The sequence below is a fragment of the Xenopus laevis genome, chromosome 1S (assembly GCF_017654675.1).
Source record: "Xenopus laevis strain J_2021 chromosome 1S, Xenopus_laevis_v10.1, whole genome shotgun sequence".
Lineage (NCBI taxonomy): Eukaryota > Metazoa > Chordata > Amphibia > Anura > Pipidae > Xenopus > Xenopus laevis.
The window spans coordinates 152,868,363-152,882,440 of NC_054372.1; the positions used below are offsets into that span (position 1 = coordinate 152,868,363).

The 14,078-nt window shown below is 37.5% G+C and overlaps 1 protein-coding gene across 2 annotated transcripts in view; it reads left to right on the forward strand.

The window, feature by feature from the left end:
- Window positions 1–13,443, forward strand: part of rnft2.S (ring finger protein, transmembrane 2 S homeolog) — a 38,125-nt gene extending 24,682 nt beyond the window's left edge. Inside the window, exons 7-10 of one of the 2 annotated variants that reach the window (XM_018244235.2) lie at window positions 7,119–7,268; window positions 9,878–9,943; window positions 10,430–10,531; window positions 12,903–13,443. In XM_018244235.2, the coding sequence (XP_018099724.1) occupies window positions 7,119–7,268; window positions 9,878–9,943; window positions 10,430–10,531; window positions 12,903–13,037 (453 nt within the window). In that variant the 3' untranslated portion in view covers window positions 13,038–13,443. Of the gene's footprint in view, window positions 1–7,118; window positions 7,269–9,877; window positions 9,944–10,426; window positions 10,532–12,902 lie in introns of both variants that reach the window. The other variant, XM_018244233.2, reaches the window with a different exon arrangement.
- Window positions 13,444–14,078: the final 635 nt, after the last annotated feature.

Below are 14,078 nucleotides of genomic sequence, written 5' to 3' on the forward strand. Positions count from 1 at the left end.
ACACATCTGGTCGGCTCTCGATTACAATACCAACTTATTGGGAGCCACTAGCTGGGCGCCCAGTTCAGTCACAGATGCTGTTTGATGATTAAAAGACTGAGAGCTTCCAGGTTTCTGCCTGGTGCTTTTGATATTCCTTAAGCCAACGTTTTGATTAATAAGTAGTCTTCAGCAGAGCTGCCAGCTGACAATGTTTTGTTTGCTTAGCAATTGTTTCCACTGGTACATCTTTATTTCCACTGATGGAAATGATGATGATCACTTAGTCCTTGGCTACAGAATCAGCAGCTAGTTTCTTTCTATTGAAAAATGACTTGTAAAATCACATGCTACACCTTTCCAGCCCGGTTCACAATATTGGATCTCAGAGGCATATTTAATCAAAAATGACAGCTCCAAATTGGTTTAGATTAAGAAATTAGCATGAAAAAGTAATAAAGAATCTACACATACTTTTAAAGGAAGTGTATAAACTAAAAAAGAGGACCTACTTAAAGGGATACTGTCATGGGAAAAAAAAAATAATTTCAAAATGAATCAGTTAATAGTGCTGCTCCAGCAGAATTCTGCACTGAAATCCATTTCTCAAAAGAGCAAACAGATTTTTTTTATATTCAATTTTGAAATCTGACATGGGACTAGACATATTGTCAATTTCCCAGCTGCCCCAAGTCATGTGACTTGTGCTCTGATAAACAATCACTCTTTACTGCTGTACTGCAAGTTGGAGTGATATCACCCCCTCCCTTTTCCCCGCCTAGCAGCCAAACAAAAGAACAATGGGAAGGTAACCAGATAGCAGCTCCCTAACACCAGATAACAGCTGCCTGGTAGATCTAAGAACAACACTCAATAGTAAAAACCCATGTCCCACTGAGACTCCTTCAGTTACATTGAGAAGGAAAAACAGCAGCCTGCCAGAAAGCATTTCTCTCCTAAAGTGCAGGCACATGACAGGGGCAGTTGGGAAATTGACAATATGTGTAGCCCCATGTCAGATTTCAAAATTGAATATAAAAAAATATGTTTGCTCTTTTGAGAAATGGATTTCAGTGCAGAATTCTGCTGGAGCAGCACTATTAACTGATTCATTTTGAAAAAAAAATTTTTTCCCATAACAGTATCCCTTTAACTAACTTGGAAAAAAGTTATATTCATTTATTTGGTTCATAGTTTACTTAAAATAATATCACTACTGGTAAGCCTAGCTGCTAAAGCTGTGAATAGTTTAAAGGAAACACTTATTGTTATTTTCTTTTATGGACAGTCTTGCTGTCTGCATCTCCTCGATCTCTCTCTCTTACAAAAGTCAGAACATTTTAACAATGTATGTCAGGGGGAGTTAATGTGAAGCTGTTTTAACCATTAATAATTCTATTGATTAGTTTTCTGTAAAACATTTTGTAATAGTACATTATTTTGAAAAGTGGTTGCTGACCTTCAGGATAGATTCATATCTAAATATTGAAAATCAGTATTCGCAAAAACGAAACGTGCTTACTTTGGAAAGCTTAGTTACAGTATATGGAAAAACAGAGAATGTAAACAGCCCCTAAAGTAAAAAAAGTTGGAAACATTTGAAACTTTAAAGATTGAGCATTCAAATAGAGGACACTTGGGCAGATTATGTGATGTGGTCGTTTTTACCTATGAGAAGCCACTCACATGTTCATTTAGTACTACTAGTCCAGTTAATTTAGTACTCTGTCATTCCTTGGATGAGTACTCACCTTCATGGATATAAGGCCATTCGGCTTCCACCTCCAACCAAACCATATCCAATCTGCCAGAGTTGTGCCAATGTATTAGCTGGCTATATGCAAAATGTTGATTAACTAGACCCTTCCTTTTGTACGGATGAAGATGAGTCTTGAGAAAAAGTTATTAAATTCCCAATTTATACATTATTTCCAGCATTTATATACAAATATTTGCTATCCAAACAGCCTGACCCTTTGTAAATGTCTAGAATTAAGGGTTGGGGCACACGGGCAGATTCGGGGACATTAGTCGGCAGGCGACAAATCTCTACTTTGGGGTGACCGATCTGCCTTCCGCCGCCTAAAATGAAAATCGCCTTGGGGCAGGCATTCAGAGCGCTTCAAAGTCACCCATAATTGCCTCACGGAGGCATCTTCCGGCGACTTCGGAAAATGACTGGCAACTAATCTCCCCAAATCTGCCCGTGTGTCCCGACCCTTACTGCTGCTAAGCTCTAACACCTCTCATTAAACCCAGTTGCAAAGTGCCATCGTTATCAGCCTGGCATTACTAGTGTCTGATACATGGGGGGGGCAGTTGCTAGCAGGTATCTTATTAGGAATGTAATTGTGTTATCAGCCTTATGGCAAGTCATGGTATATGTACATACCTGTTTTATAGCATTGTATTAAGAAACACTTGCAAACTGGGCTCATTCTTTCTACTTAAATTTTAAAAACAAAAAAGGTCACATTAGCATCATAGGTTAAATGGACAAAATGGTAAATTAATTTGTAGAAAGGGACTGGTTCAGTTTTGTAGCAATGAAAAGCTTATTCTGTGTATTGGTTCAGAGCCATGTAACTCTAAAATCAGTATTGATTTCAAAACACAGATGTAGCTCAGTCTAATAGAGGGAGAGAAGGAGTCAAGAGACAAGCTGCTATTTAAAGTAAATTACCTAATACTGTTGTTTTCTGGTAACAATCAGCGCTGAGCAGATAAGCACATGGCAATTTCAACACCCGACTTTATTCAAGCATATAGCTGATGTTGGGATTTGTCTACTAGTAATGTACAGTAAGGCTATCCTAAGCCATTAGATTGTCTAATGCTTTTACATTAACTCCTGCTACATCTGTATGGCTGCCCTTACATGCACCGTATTTATGGTCCCGTTGGATCAAGGATTCCCTTTTTATGATGTATATTTTACATTCTTTATGGTGATATGCAAATTTAAAATAATTGCAAATGGATGCATAACATCAAGTGACACGTTGTTTTGTTTTGTTCTTTTTCTTTTAGAAAAATGTATACTTTTTTTTTCTGCTGTAATTGAATATAATAATATGAATCCTTCCTCATTGCAATTAAAGAGCTGTATTTTTGTTGCCTATTTGCCTCTGAACACAACATATATTTATTTTCTGTATTCTCCTGTATGTCAGTTTAGGCTAATGGGTTGGCACACCAGGCTTTTCTCTGCTGGCATGTTTCAGCCCACAGACAAACGCCCAAACCTAGATATGCTGCCAGTCATTGACTATGAATGAAATACAAGGTGGGTTTCCATTTTAGGATGAAGGATATAGAGAGAAAAAATTGGTAGGAAAAAAATGATAGGCTCCCTTAAATATACCTCAGAATCACTTCTCAGAACTGAAGCATTAGCTGTAGATTTTGCTTGGATGTCAAACAGACTCTGGTTTTGGAGTAGTGCTGAGTACCAAAGAAAACTGGTCGTACATCAAAACGCAACAGGCAAACACAAGGATAAAATCTATAAGATCAATGTATTACACACTTTTATATATTCTTAAGCTGGAGCTGGACTTTTTTTGACCCTTGCCATGAAAAGGTGACATAGGTCCTTGTTAGGATCCTCAGTCCAAGCTGTCAAATGTGTGTAATAAGAATCATTAAAGCCATACCGACACATTTCTATAAAAATCATAGGAACTTTTCCGTATCTAGGAGCTGCTGAACTCCAAAATTTTCAACTAAAAGCCGCCCGAGTGCCGCGAACCATCGTTAACCCGGCCCTCCGACACTGCTAAATGATCTTCTGTGTTGTCTCAATGGTGCTGGGCTGTGGGCGGCACGATTCTTCCATAGGTTAATTACAAAGGAAAACAGGACTGCAGCCTATGAAAAGATCCCTCCTCCCCCAGCCCAGTGTCATTGAAGCAATTCGGAAGATCCGTTAGCTGTGTCAGAGGGGTGGGTCAACGAAGGTTCGGGGGGCTTTTAATTGAAAATATTCGGTGTGCAGCAACTCCTAGACGTTGACACATTCCTATGATTTCTATACGACTATATTGGTATCGCTTTAACATTGTGGGGCACAAGACAAGATTAAGGTGATTTAAGACACAGAAAAACTTTAGAAATGGAAATGTGATTGGATTGCAAAGCAAAGATACAGATACAGAGTATATTAAGGATGTTTCTACCATTGGCAGAAAATTGTATTTTGTTGGCCACATATTATATTTAACATTCTGTCAACGTATTCCCTGTATTTGTGGTTATCTCATCTGCCTCTGGCTCCCCCACCCATGCTGATCTCTTTTGTAGTTTCCACCACTTTATTATTCCGTTCCTCGTTGTTGCTTGAGGCTACAGACAGGAAAAATTTACAATTGACTATTGCGTATGAAAACTCTGTCCAATTAAGAAAATCACCAGATTTTACAATCCTCATCAATTCTGCACCTGTGGGCTAATAAGATTATTCCAATCTACGAGCACATATTTAATTATTACAACATTTTCAATTTTTGCTCCTTTTTATGAGCATGCATTATTGTGTATCACTCACCATTACAATTTTAGCCATGTACCTTATAACATTATAAATGTTCATTTATCCTGTCCAGGTTTGTGCAGAGCAGGTATCTAAACTGCTCATCCACAGACTGGCAATAGAAGTGATGCCTAAAGATATTCTTGTAAGATCACTTTTTTGTTTGCTTGGCGCCCCTGAAGTAGAGAAGGGAAAACTAATGGAGTGAGGTGCTTTATGCAGATGAAAATGTGAACTTGCTGGCAAGCCGGCTGGAGGGCTATGAGATCATGAAAATGCCAAAGCTCTGAGCAATGAGACTTATTTGTAGCTGCGGGACTGGAGAGCACGAGGCATGCAGTATGATCTCACCTTCCTCCCTCCTTCAGCTTCTAAACACAGGCACAAACATACACACTTCTTTCCTTACAACAACCTCAGGGGGATAGATCTGACTGAGAAGACTGTAATCCATCTCTGAGTCCTTAATCAGTGTAACACACTCTATAGTCTTTTCATCTGTAGCGCAGCAGTGTCGGCAGCTCCGTGCACAATGTCCTACTCAGATTCTTTGTGCTGCGGAGATGGCAGTTTTTTTGTGCCAGTTGCCTAAGGTGATAAGGAGCTGATGGAGGGATTTATACCAGGTGCCTTCGCTTTTCTGACATTCATGTCACAAATAAATTGCAAATAGCTAGCGAAATGGAGCTGGGTTTAAGCACTGTGAATGCTTTGTCCAATTCTTGTTCTTTAAAGTAAGTAGTTTGGGTGTAGACTATATACAGTGTTCTGTCCTTTCTCCCAGATGTTGTTTAGGTTTTGTCCAATGTTCTGATTATAACAACTGACTGTATCAAGTCCGATAATCTTGTTAAAACTCCAATGTCGAACCATATAATGCAGCTATACAAGTTAGATCCACTTAGTCTTCAGGAAATAAAAATCGCCCACTTCATACATATATTTTCTGCCAAGGGCTTATTTATGCGATGACCATGTCACTTCATCTATACTATTATTCTAATTTATGGCATGCACATTCAGTAGGGCACATTTAGGAGCATGTGCACTGTTCAGCTGCATTTTCGTTGCCTGACCTGGACACAAGTTTATCCAATAATGCTCTAACTGCTTGGTTCAACATTTAGCAACAAAGGCACAGATCTGGCCTCATACTATACTGCAGGACTCCAGCCTCAACAGAACCAGCTAGGCCGCTGTGATGCAAGGCAATTTGGAAGGCTTGTCTCTACAAGCAGTATCCCCAGCATACTAAATAATATGGGAACTTTACCTGTTCTGTTTATAAAGCAGCCACAAATAGTAAGTCATGTAATATGACGTTAGAGGCAGCACAGAATCACGCACTATGCAAATTATCTTTGGAGCATACACTTTTATAAAAGATTATATTATACCTGCAAAATAACACACATAAGGGAAAGTTAATTTTACAATTAACTCTTTGTAACATTTTTGTTAAATTTGGCTTTCCATACTTCCTGAATCTGATCTGAAATTTAACTGCTGGTGGCTTAACGTTTTAAGGTTAAGGTTTTTTTCTCCTTACTGACCGATTTTAGTGCAATCCAATATCTGTCAAATTATTGTGAGGTTATCGGGCACCGAACGATTGTGTATCTTACGATTTATTGTGCGACATCGGTCAGAAAATCATTCGGGCAGGTTAGAAAATGTTCATCGTTCACAGTGAAATGTATCCATTGTTCAATTGTTTGTAGGGCCAAGCAGGCAGCTACCCGCAGTTTTCCTGGCTTCAACTAGATGATATCACTTGAAATTATCTTTTTAGTTGATGGACAAATTGTATATTTAAACGATCAAGATCTTAGTACAGTATCGAAAAGACCTTTTAAAAATCTTGACGTTAATGGCTACTTTAAATCCGCAAATTCAAACAAATAGAAAAGTATAATCATGATAAGATTTATTTTGTTCAACTCTTTCTTAATCATCTACCATTCAAATCATTCCTCTGTTACTAAGATAACTAGCCCCCTAGCAACCAGTAGAGCTGCAAAAAAAAGTTCAATAGCCAATCCACTAAGGCTTAGTACAGCGATCTGCTACATCCTTATTGGAGCTGTATAGTAATATTCTGTTGGTGCATTTAATATACTGTGCACTAATCTACACTACAAGGGACACTATATATAGTTCAATATATCATTATCTTCTTGGTATAAAGATTCGTTCACAATATACGTTTAACGTACAATCTATTGGATGTTTTGGCATTTAAGTTGATGTGTTTTCCTATTAAAATCTGTTCTGACTGGGTTTGTGAAAATCACTGGCAGTCGTATGGAAATGGTGTTGCACCCTAATCTTGTGTTGTTGGATCTGAGCAAATGTAGCAAAAGACTATAGTGTAATGATGTTGTATGTAGATATGTGAATGACTGATAGGTGGGCTTATATCAATGTAAGTGCTGTTTATTTTTGTATAACTAAAACAAGTATCACAGACTGTTGCATATTTAGCAAACTACAGTGTTCTTGACTTGATTCCAAAGAAAATCCTATTACGGTAGATTTTAAGTATCTGTAATTAAAGCCTCTCCATGCAGTTCTCTCCAGTACTAATAGTGCAATTGTCTTTCCACAGGGCAAATTCTACCTGCTGATTGAAGAACTCAGCCAGCTGGTTCGCTCCCTATTACCCATCCAGCTGTGGTATAAGTACATTATTGGGGATGATCCATCAAACACATACTTCTTGGGGAGCATCCTGATTATCTTGTACAGCCTCTGTAAGGTGAGCCAAAGCAAAACTAGAGTAAAAAGCACATTTAACAGCCTGATGTTATGGCCTAGCTTATGTATGTATAGTTTTATATATTTTGCTGCTAATACATGCAGTGCTGACTTTTATAATATTTTAGTGACCAAGAAACTGTGAGAATAAGTTTTATAAAAGTACAGTCACGTTAAATGAAACATCAGGCAAGAAAAAAATGGACACTGAGGCACAGGGCCTAAAATCAGAGATGGATAAGTTACACAGACAAATGTGAGGGTTTTTATCATGCTCAGGACCATTAATTTTTTCTACTACAGGTATAGGATCCCTTATCCGGAAACCCGATATCCAGAATGCTCCGAATTACGGAATGGTTGTCTCCCATAGACTCCATTTTATCCAAATAATCCAAATTTTTAAAAATGATTTCCTTTTTCTCTGTAATAATAAAACAGTAGCTTGTACTTGAGCCCAACTAAGATATAATTAATCCTTATTGGAAGCAAAACTTTGGTTTATTTAATGTTTATTTTAATGTTTAAATGAATTTATAATAGACTTAAGGTATGAAGACCCAAATTACGGAAAGATCCGTTATCCAGAAAACCCCAGGTCCCGAGCATTCTGGATAACAGGTCCCATACCTGTAGTTTCTTTCTGCTCATTATTATTATGCTCTATTTATATACTGTTTGCACATTTATGCAACCCTTTACAGAGATGGTTCATTATCACAAGTCCCTGCCCCACTAGAGCTTACTATCCTCTCTGGTATATTCAAGGATCCATTTTATTTTTCCACATTTCTCATGGCACCAGCTAACAATGCTCCCTCTAGGCTGTGCACATGCACATTTGTTTGCACTAATCCAATAGTAGCTCAGATGCATCCATCTTTGTACACAGTATGCACAAAGGATAGTGGCCCACAATAATAAGTGAACATTGCTAGCTTGGGCATTTTCCCAGTATAACACAATATACAAATTACAGTACAGTACTTTAAATTTAAACATGCAATAGAGAATATGGCTATGTTTTGGCCTTTGTTGTAAGAACATGAAATCTAAATTGTACACAGATAAAAAGTTCTGTACTCTTAGGTCTGATGTGAGTGTAAACTGCTTATTTTTGTGCTGTCAAAGCTTTAGTTTCAAAAAGATACTTCACATACTTCTCTAAATCAATATAGAGTGACGAGATGAAATTCCAAAAGCCTTTTGGGGAATAGAAGTCCCTATAGTATGAAACCAACTCACTAGAGTCCAATAATAACATGCAAGTCTCATGTTAGTTGCTAAAATAGAAGCAGAGCGCACTCTTTGGGAACAAGCCTGTTTCACACTTGACAACTTGAAAAACATGCATATTTTTTTTTTCTCCAACTGTGTGTTTCACAAGAGGTTTGTCCAAGATGCAATATTACCTTATTGTTTTTAATCACATTTAGGGGGTTATTTATTAAAGTCTGAATACCAAGAAGCTCGAACAATCGAGTTTGTTTTGTTTTTTTTACTATAAAATCTGAATTTTTTGTGAAAACAAAAACTCAAATTTTTTTGGGATTTATTCTACCCCAAGGATGAAAAAAGTCTGAATCCAAAAATCCGGCATCTCAGACCTGCCAAGGTTGTATATAAGTCATTGGGAGAGAGAAGTCCCAAAAATATCCTGATCTGCACTGGGTTTTGTGCAAAAATCTGATGATTTTGTGGTTTTCAGGCAACAATCCAGAGTTTTCTGGTGGAAAATCCGAAATATTTATACGATTTGAATTTTCGGACAATTTTCAGTATTTTTCGCGTTTTTTCCCCAACTGGAATTTTTCAGGAGAATGTATTGACAAATAACAGGAAATAGCCTGTGGTGATTTGGTTGGAGTATATTTCCGAAAATTATGGGATAAATTTGAATTTTGATAAATAACCCATATTCCCATTCTGTTCATTGGGGTCACCCTGTGGCCAGTCCCAGACCTGCAAGCATGTCTATTACTAATTAATCATATCACTTAATATGCTAAATGATCTAGCCATAGTTGGATTCAAGAAGAGGGACTTAAGGTGGCCATAGACACACAGATCCTATCGTACGAATAGAGGATTCGTATGATTTTCGGATCGTGTGTGGTGTGTGCCGACATCTTTCGTCCGGCGGAGATCGCTCGTTTGGTAGATCGTTCAGGTTTTATTTTGACCTGACCGATCCCGCCAGAGCCCATGGCACATCGTAATCGGATCATTCGGCCATACAGCCGAACAATCAGATTACCCCCATATAGCCATGCTCGTTAATGACACATCGGGGAAAGATCCGCTCGTTTGGAGATGTTGCCAAACGAGCGGATCTTTGCGTCTGTGACCACCTTTAGACATTGTTCCTGTTTATTAGTGCCAAAGCACATAACAGACGATGGTGCGCACAAATAATTTTAAATAAAAACTCATGATAGAACAGGTACATACATCACTTGATCCCTTGTAATACTGTAATTCTGAAGCCTTCTTTCCTTTTAGTCCCTGCAGCATAATATTCACTTTTGGGGCAGAGGGCATTATTAGAAACAAAATCAAATAACATGGCCTGTGCATGCATTTTTAATAATTCTGTTTTCTCTCATCCAGTCTTTTGATATTTGTGGTCGAATTGGAGGATTAAGGAAAGCAGTGAAGCTTCTGTGCCACCCTCAGGTAAAACATTCTCTGCAGGGAAGATTGTGTGTACAGCTTTGAAATAAGCACAGTGTTTATTAGCAAGTAACTGATCTGAGGAATAAAATGAGATTACCTGTTAGCAGAATAGAGTAATACATTGATGCAATTTTATAATATGATACAAGTAATACTGACCCCTTCCTTAGACAGAACAGAGTAAGTTAGTTCTCTTTTTAACCTTTCCCATTCTCACCCTTTTTTTATATCATGATTTTCTTTTCTCTGATTTGTAGTGAAAGTAAGGACCTGTATAAAAGGACTCCACCTATAGCATTGTGCCTTTACTCATAGAATTGTATACTAATATTTCACGATAGGTAGTACATTTTAATTTTGCATCTAAAAGCTCATCCTTCAGTTCAGCCCAGACATATCTGCCAAATCCAAATTTGAATTTGCAATCTTGCTTTCATGGTATTGTCTAAATAAATAATATAGATTATTGTGTTGTTGTTTTAGCAGAAGTATGGTGTCCGTGCCTCCAGCCAGCAGTGTGCAGAAGCCGGTGATATGTGTGCCATTTGCCAAGCAGATTTCAAAGACCCATTGATTCTAATTTGTCAGGTAAAATTCACAGGCATGGTACAGGTTAAAGAAACTATTTATCTTATTTTATACGCTTATCATATTTTTTACATTTGTTATTTTACTTGATATACAGAGTTTAAATGTATAATTGTTTTATTCTCATAGTAAATGTAGAAAACCTGGCCTGACTTATAACATGCATTTGATCCTTTGCCTCCGTCCAGCCACCATCATCTCTCTCACCATCCCTAGCCTCCTTTAGCACGTGCCCTCTTTCTGTCTACTAATCTCTACTTGACCCACTTCAGCCTGCTTTTCACCTATAACTGCTAATGATTGGCAAATAAATTCACCAGGCATGGATTTGCGGTGAATTTCTGTGTTTCATCGCCCACAAATAAATTTGCAAAACTGTGGCAAATATTCGCCAGTGAAAAATCCGGCATGACAAAAAAAAATTGACGCAAGTCAAATTTGTTGGACGTATAAAATTTGTTGCTTGTGTCAAAATAATTTCGCCGCCCATTGACTTCAATGCATTTTGCAAATTTTTCATTGTTTTGCAAATGTTTCTTTGTTGCCCAAATTTTTCGGCGCAGCAAAAACGGGACAGATTCACCCATCACTAATAACTGCACTACTCAAAAAACACTAATCAAAGTCTTTGCAACTTTTGATTTCAATTTACAAAAATGTATATCATAATGTTTTCAAAATCATAATGGCATCAGGTTTTCTAAGCAGGCAAATAATCTTTCTGAAAAACTCATTGTAGAATAAATGGGCTGACTTTTCACATGCACTTGTCACACCTAAAAATCCTCATTGGTCCTTTATCTGCCATCAGCCACCATCACATCTCTCACCTTCCCAATCCTCCTAGACCTTTAGAGAACGTGGACCCAATACAGAACCCTGTGGGGCCGCACTAAGAACCCATCTTCAAATAGACAATGAACCATTGTTAACCAACCTATTTACAAAATTCTTTAGTCAGTTACCTTTAAAATGTACGTGTATAACTTTACTATGACCAAAACACCTTCATTTACTTATCCTTTATAAAGTCATGGGGCAAATTATAATTCTTCAGAACATAATAATTGATGTGATCTCTTAAAGGAGAACTAAAGCTTAACTAAAAAAAAACAGGGAGAAATGTTGTACATTATGTTTTTGGGCTACTGCATCAGCCCATGGCAACCACAGCCCTTTAGCAGGGAAGATCTGTGTCTCCAAAGATGCCCCAGTAGCTCCCCATCTTCTTTTCTGCTGATTCACTGCACATGCTCTGTGCTGCTGTCACTTACTGAGCTTAGGGACCAACTCACAATATACAGTACACATAGAATATAAATGTCACAATGAGGCCTTAACTGAAATAATCTCTAGATACCTGAGGTTGTATTCCATCTAGCCCTGGTGCCTTGTTCAGATTCAGGTTAAGTAAACCTTTATGCACCATATCCTACATCAACCACTGACGAGATTGAGCTGAGCCAACAGTGCAGCTATCGAGTGGGTCTTAGAACTCTGGTCCCTCTATTGTATACACTGAAGTAAAGAACTGATTAAGCACATGTGCTCTTTCAGTATGCTCTATAACCGCATAGTTTCCATTAATGCAACCACACTCTCACTCTGCATCTTTTTACTATTAATATATTTATCTGACACACTGTGGCACTGATTTTTATAGTGGACCTAAGAAGCACAAGCCAGATTGTGTTGGCTGTATCTAATCAATTATATAAAGGGATTGCCAACTAGCTATTGGGTGCAACAGAATTACAAGTGTAACTCACTTGCCGTAGACGTACGTATTTGGCTTAAGAGTATCTAATTGCAAAATGTATTAGATTGTCAACGTTTCGATCCCTTACAGGGATCTTCGTCAGGAGTGTACAAAACGTTTTGTACATTCCTGACGAAGATCCCTGTAAGGGATCGAAACGTTGACAATCTAATACATTTTGCCTTTAGATACACAAATACTGTGAGTGCCGCAATCCCATATAGTCCAAAGAAGTGTCTGCACTCTTCCTCTTCAACAGACTCATGGGTGCTCGGTCAAACAATACATATGTTCGACAAGTGATGTTTGAATAAAGATTTTCATGTGTTTGAAGAAACTGGAGTGCGGGTCCTTTCCAAATAATCGAATATATATATATATATATATATATATATATATATATATATATATATATATATATATATATATATATATATATATATATATATATATATATATATACATATACACACACACACACATTTTTTTGCCCATTACATGTATTGTAATGTATTACTGTCCTGCTCCTTTGTTTTTACTTGCTAATTAGCATATTACTATTATTCATGTTTGCATCCATTCTAAATTTTATTTTTTGTTTTATTTCTACAGCATGTGTTCTGCGAGGAATGCCTATGCCTTTGGTTTGACAGAGAGCGCACATGTCCTCTATGCCGTTCTGTTGCTGTTGAAACTTTCCGCTTATGGAAGGATGGTTCAACCTCAGCCCACTTACAGGTGTACTGACGGAGAAAGCTCTTAAGCTTCATGAAAGAGTGCTCTTAACACAGTATATATAGGATACTTAGAATGCGATAATAGCTCAGTTCCACAGTCTTTCTCATCAGCTTTAAATATTACATATGGCAAGCAAAAATGGCAATCCGGGATAAAACCGTTTCATTTGCATCATTTCCTAATAACCCTTAAAGAAAAAATCTTTTTTTTTTCAGACTGTACCTTATTGTTTACCGGTGACTGCTTTTACCCACTGATTTTTATAGTGTTTTGAAATAATTGTGGATATTAAAGGGCAAGGGTAATAAACTCTGAATCAAGGAACAGTAACGCCAAAAAATTAAAATGTACGGTTTCCCTGTACTGGTACAACTGACGTGTTTGCTTCAGAAACATTACTGTAGTTTATAAACAAGCTGCTGTTTAGCCATCCATTCAAAGCACATGTTACATAGCAGATAATAGATCCACTCTGTAGAATCCCATTTTATTCTATTACAGAGCTTTTCTGTTATCTGCTAAGTAGCCTGTGCCTTTTCTCCTTTTTTCGCTTGAATGGCTACACGGCAGCTTATTTATACTATTATAGTAGACTTTCTAAAGCAAACACATAACTTTTACCAATGCATAGCAACAGTACATTACAATACAGTATTTAAATTACTTTAAAACACTTATTTTTTGGTGTTACCAATCTCCTAAATGCCAGTTCAGCAGGGGTGTTTTATTGTATAGTGTCCATTAAAGGTTTTTTCCAGCTACTTCTGCTATCCATTCCTTTTTGTTCTGGCTTTGGCCACGCCACAGTAAAATTAGATTATGTCCCACCGACCAGGCCACTCACAGATGGGTTTATAAAAGAAATAATGGAGATTATGTGCTAAATAACTGGACAATGGATAGCTCCAGTTCTGGTAACCCACAGCATCCAACTGTGTGTTTGCTTTTAAACAACAAATGAGTTGATGTTGCACTGGTTATTATATCTAGGCTATTAGTGTCTTTTTATAGGCAAGCCTGTTAAAATCAGGGTGTTTTCTACCTTTCAGT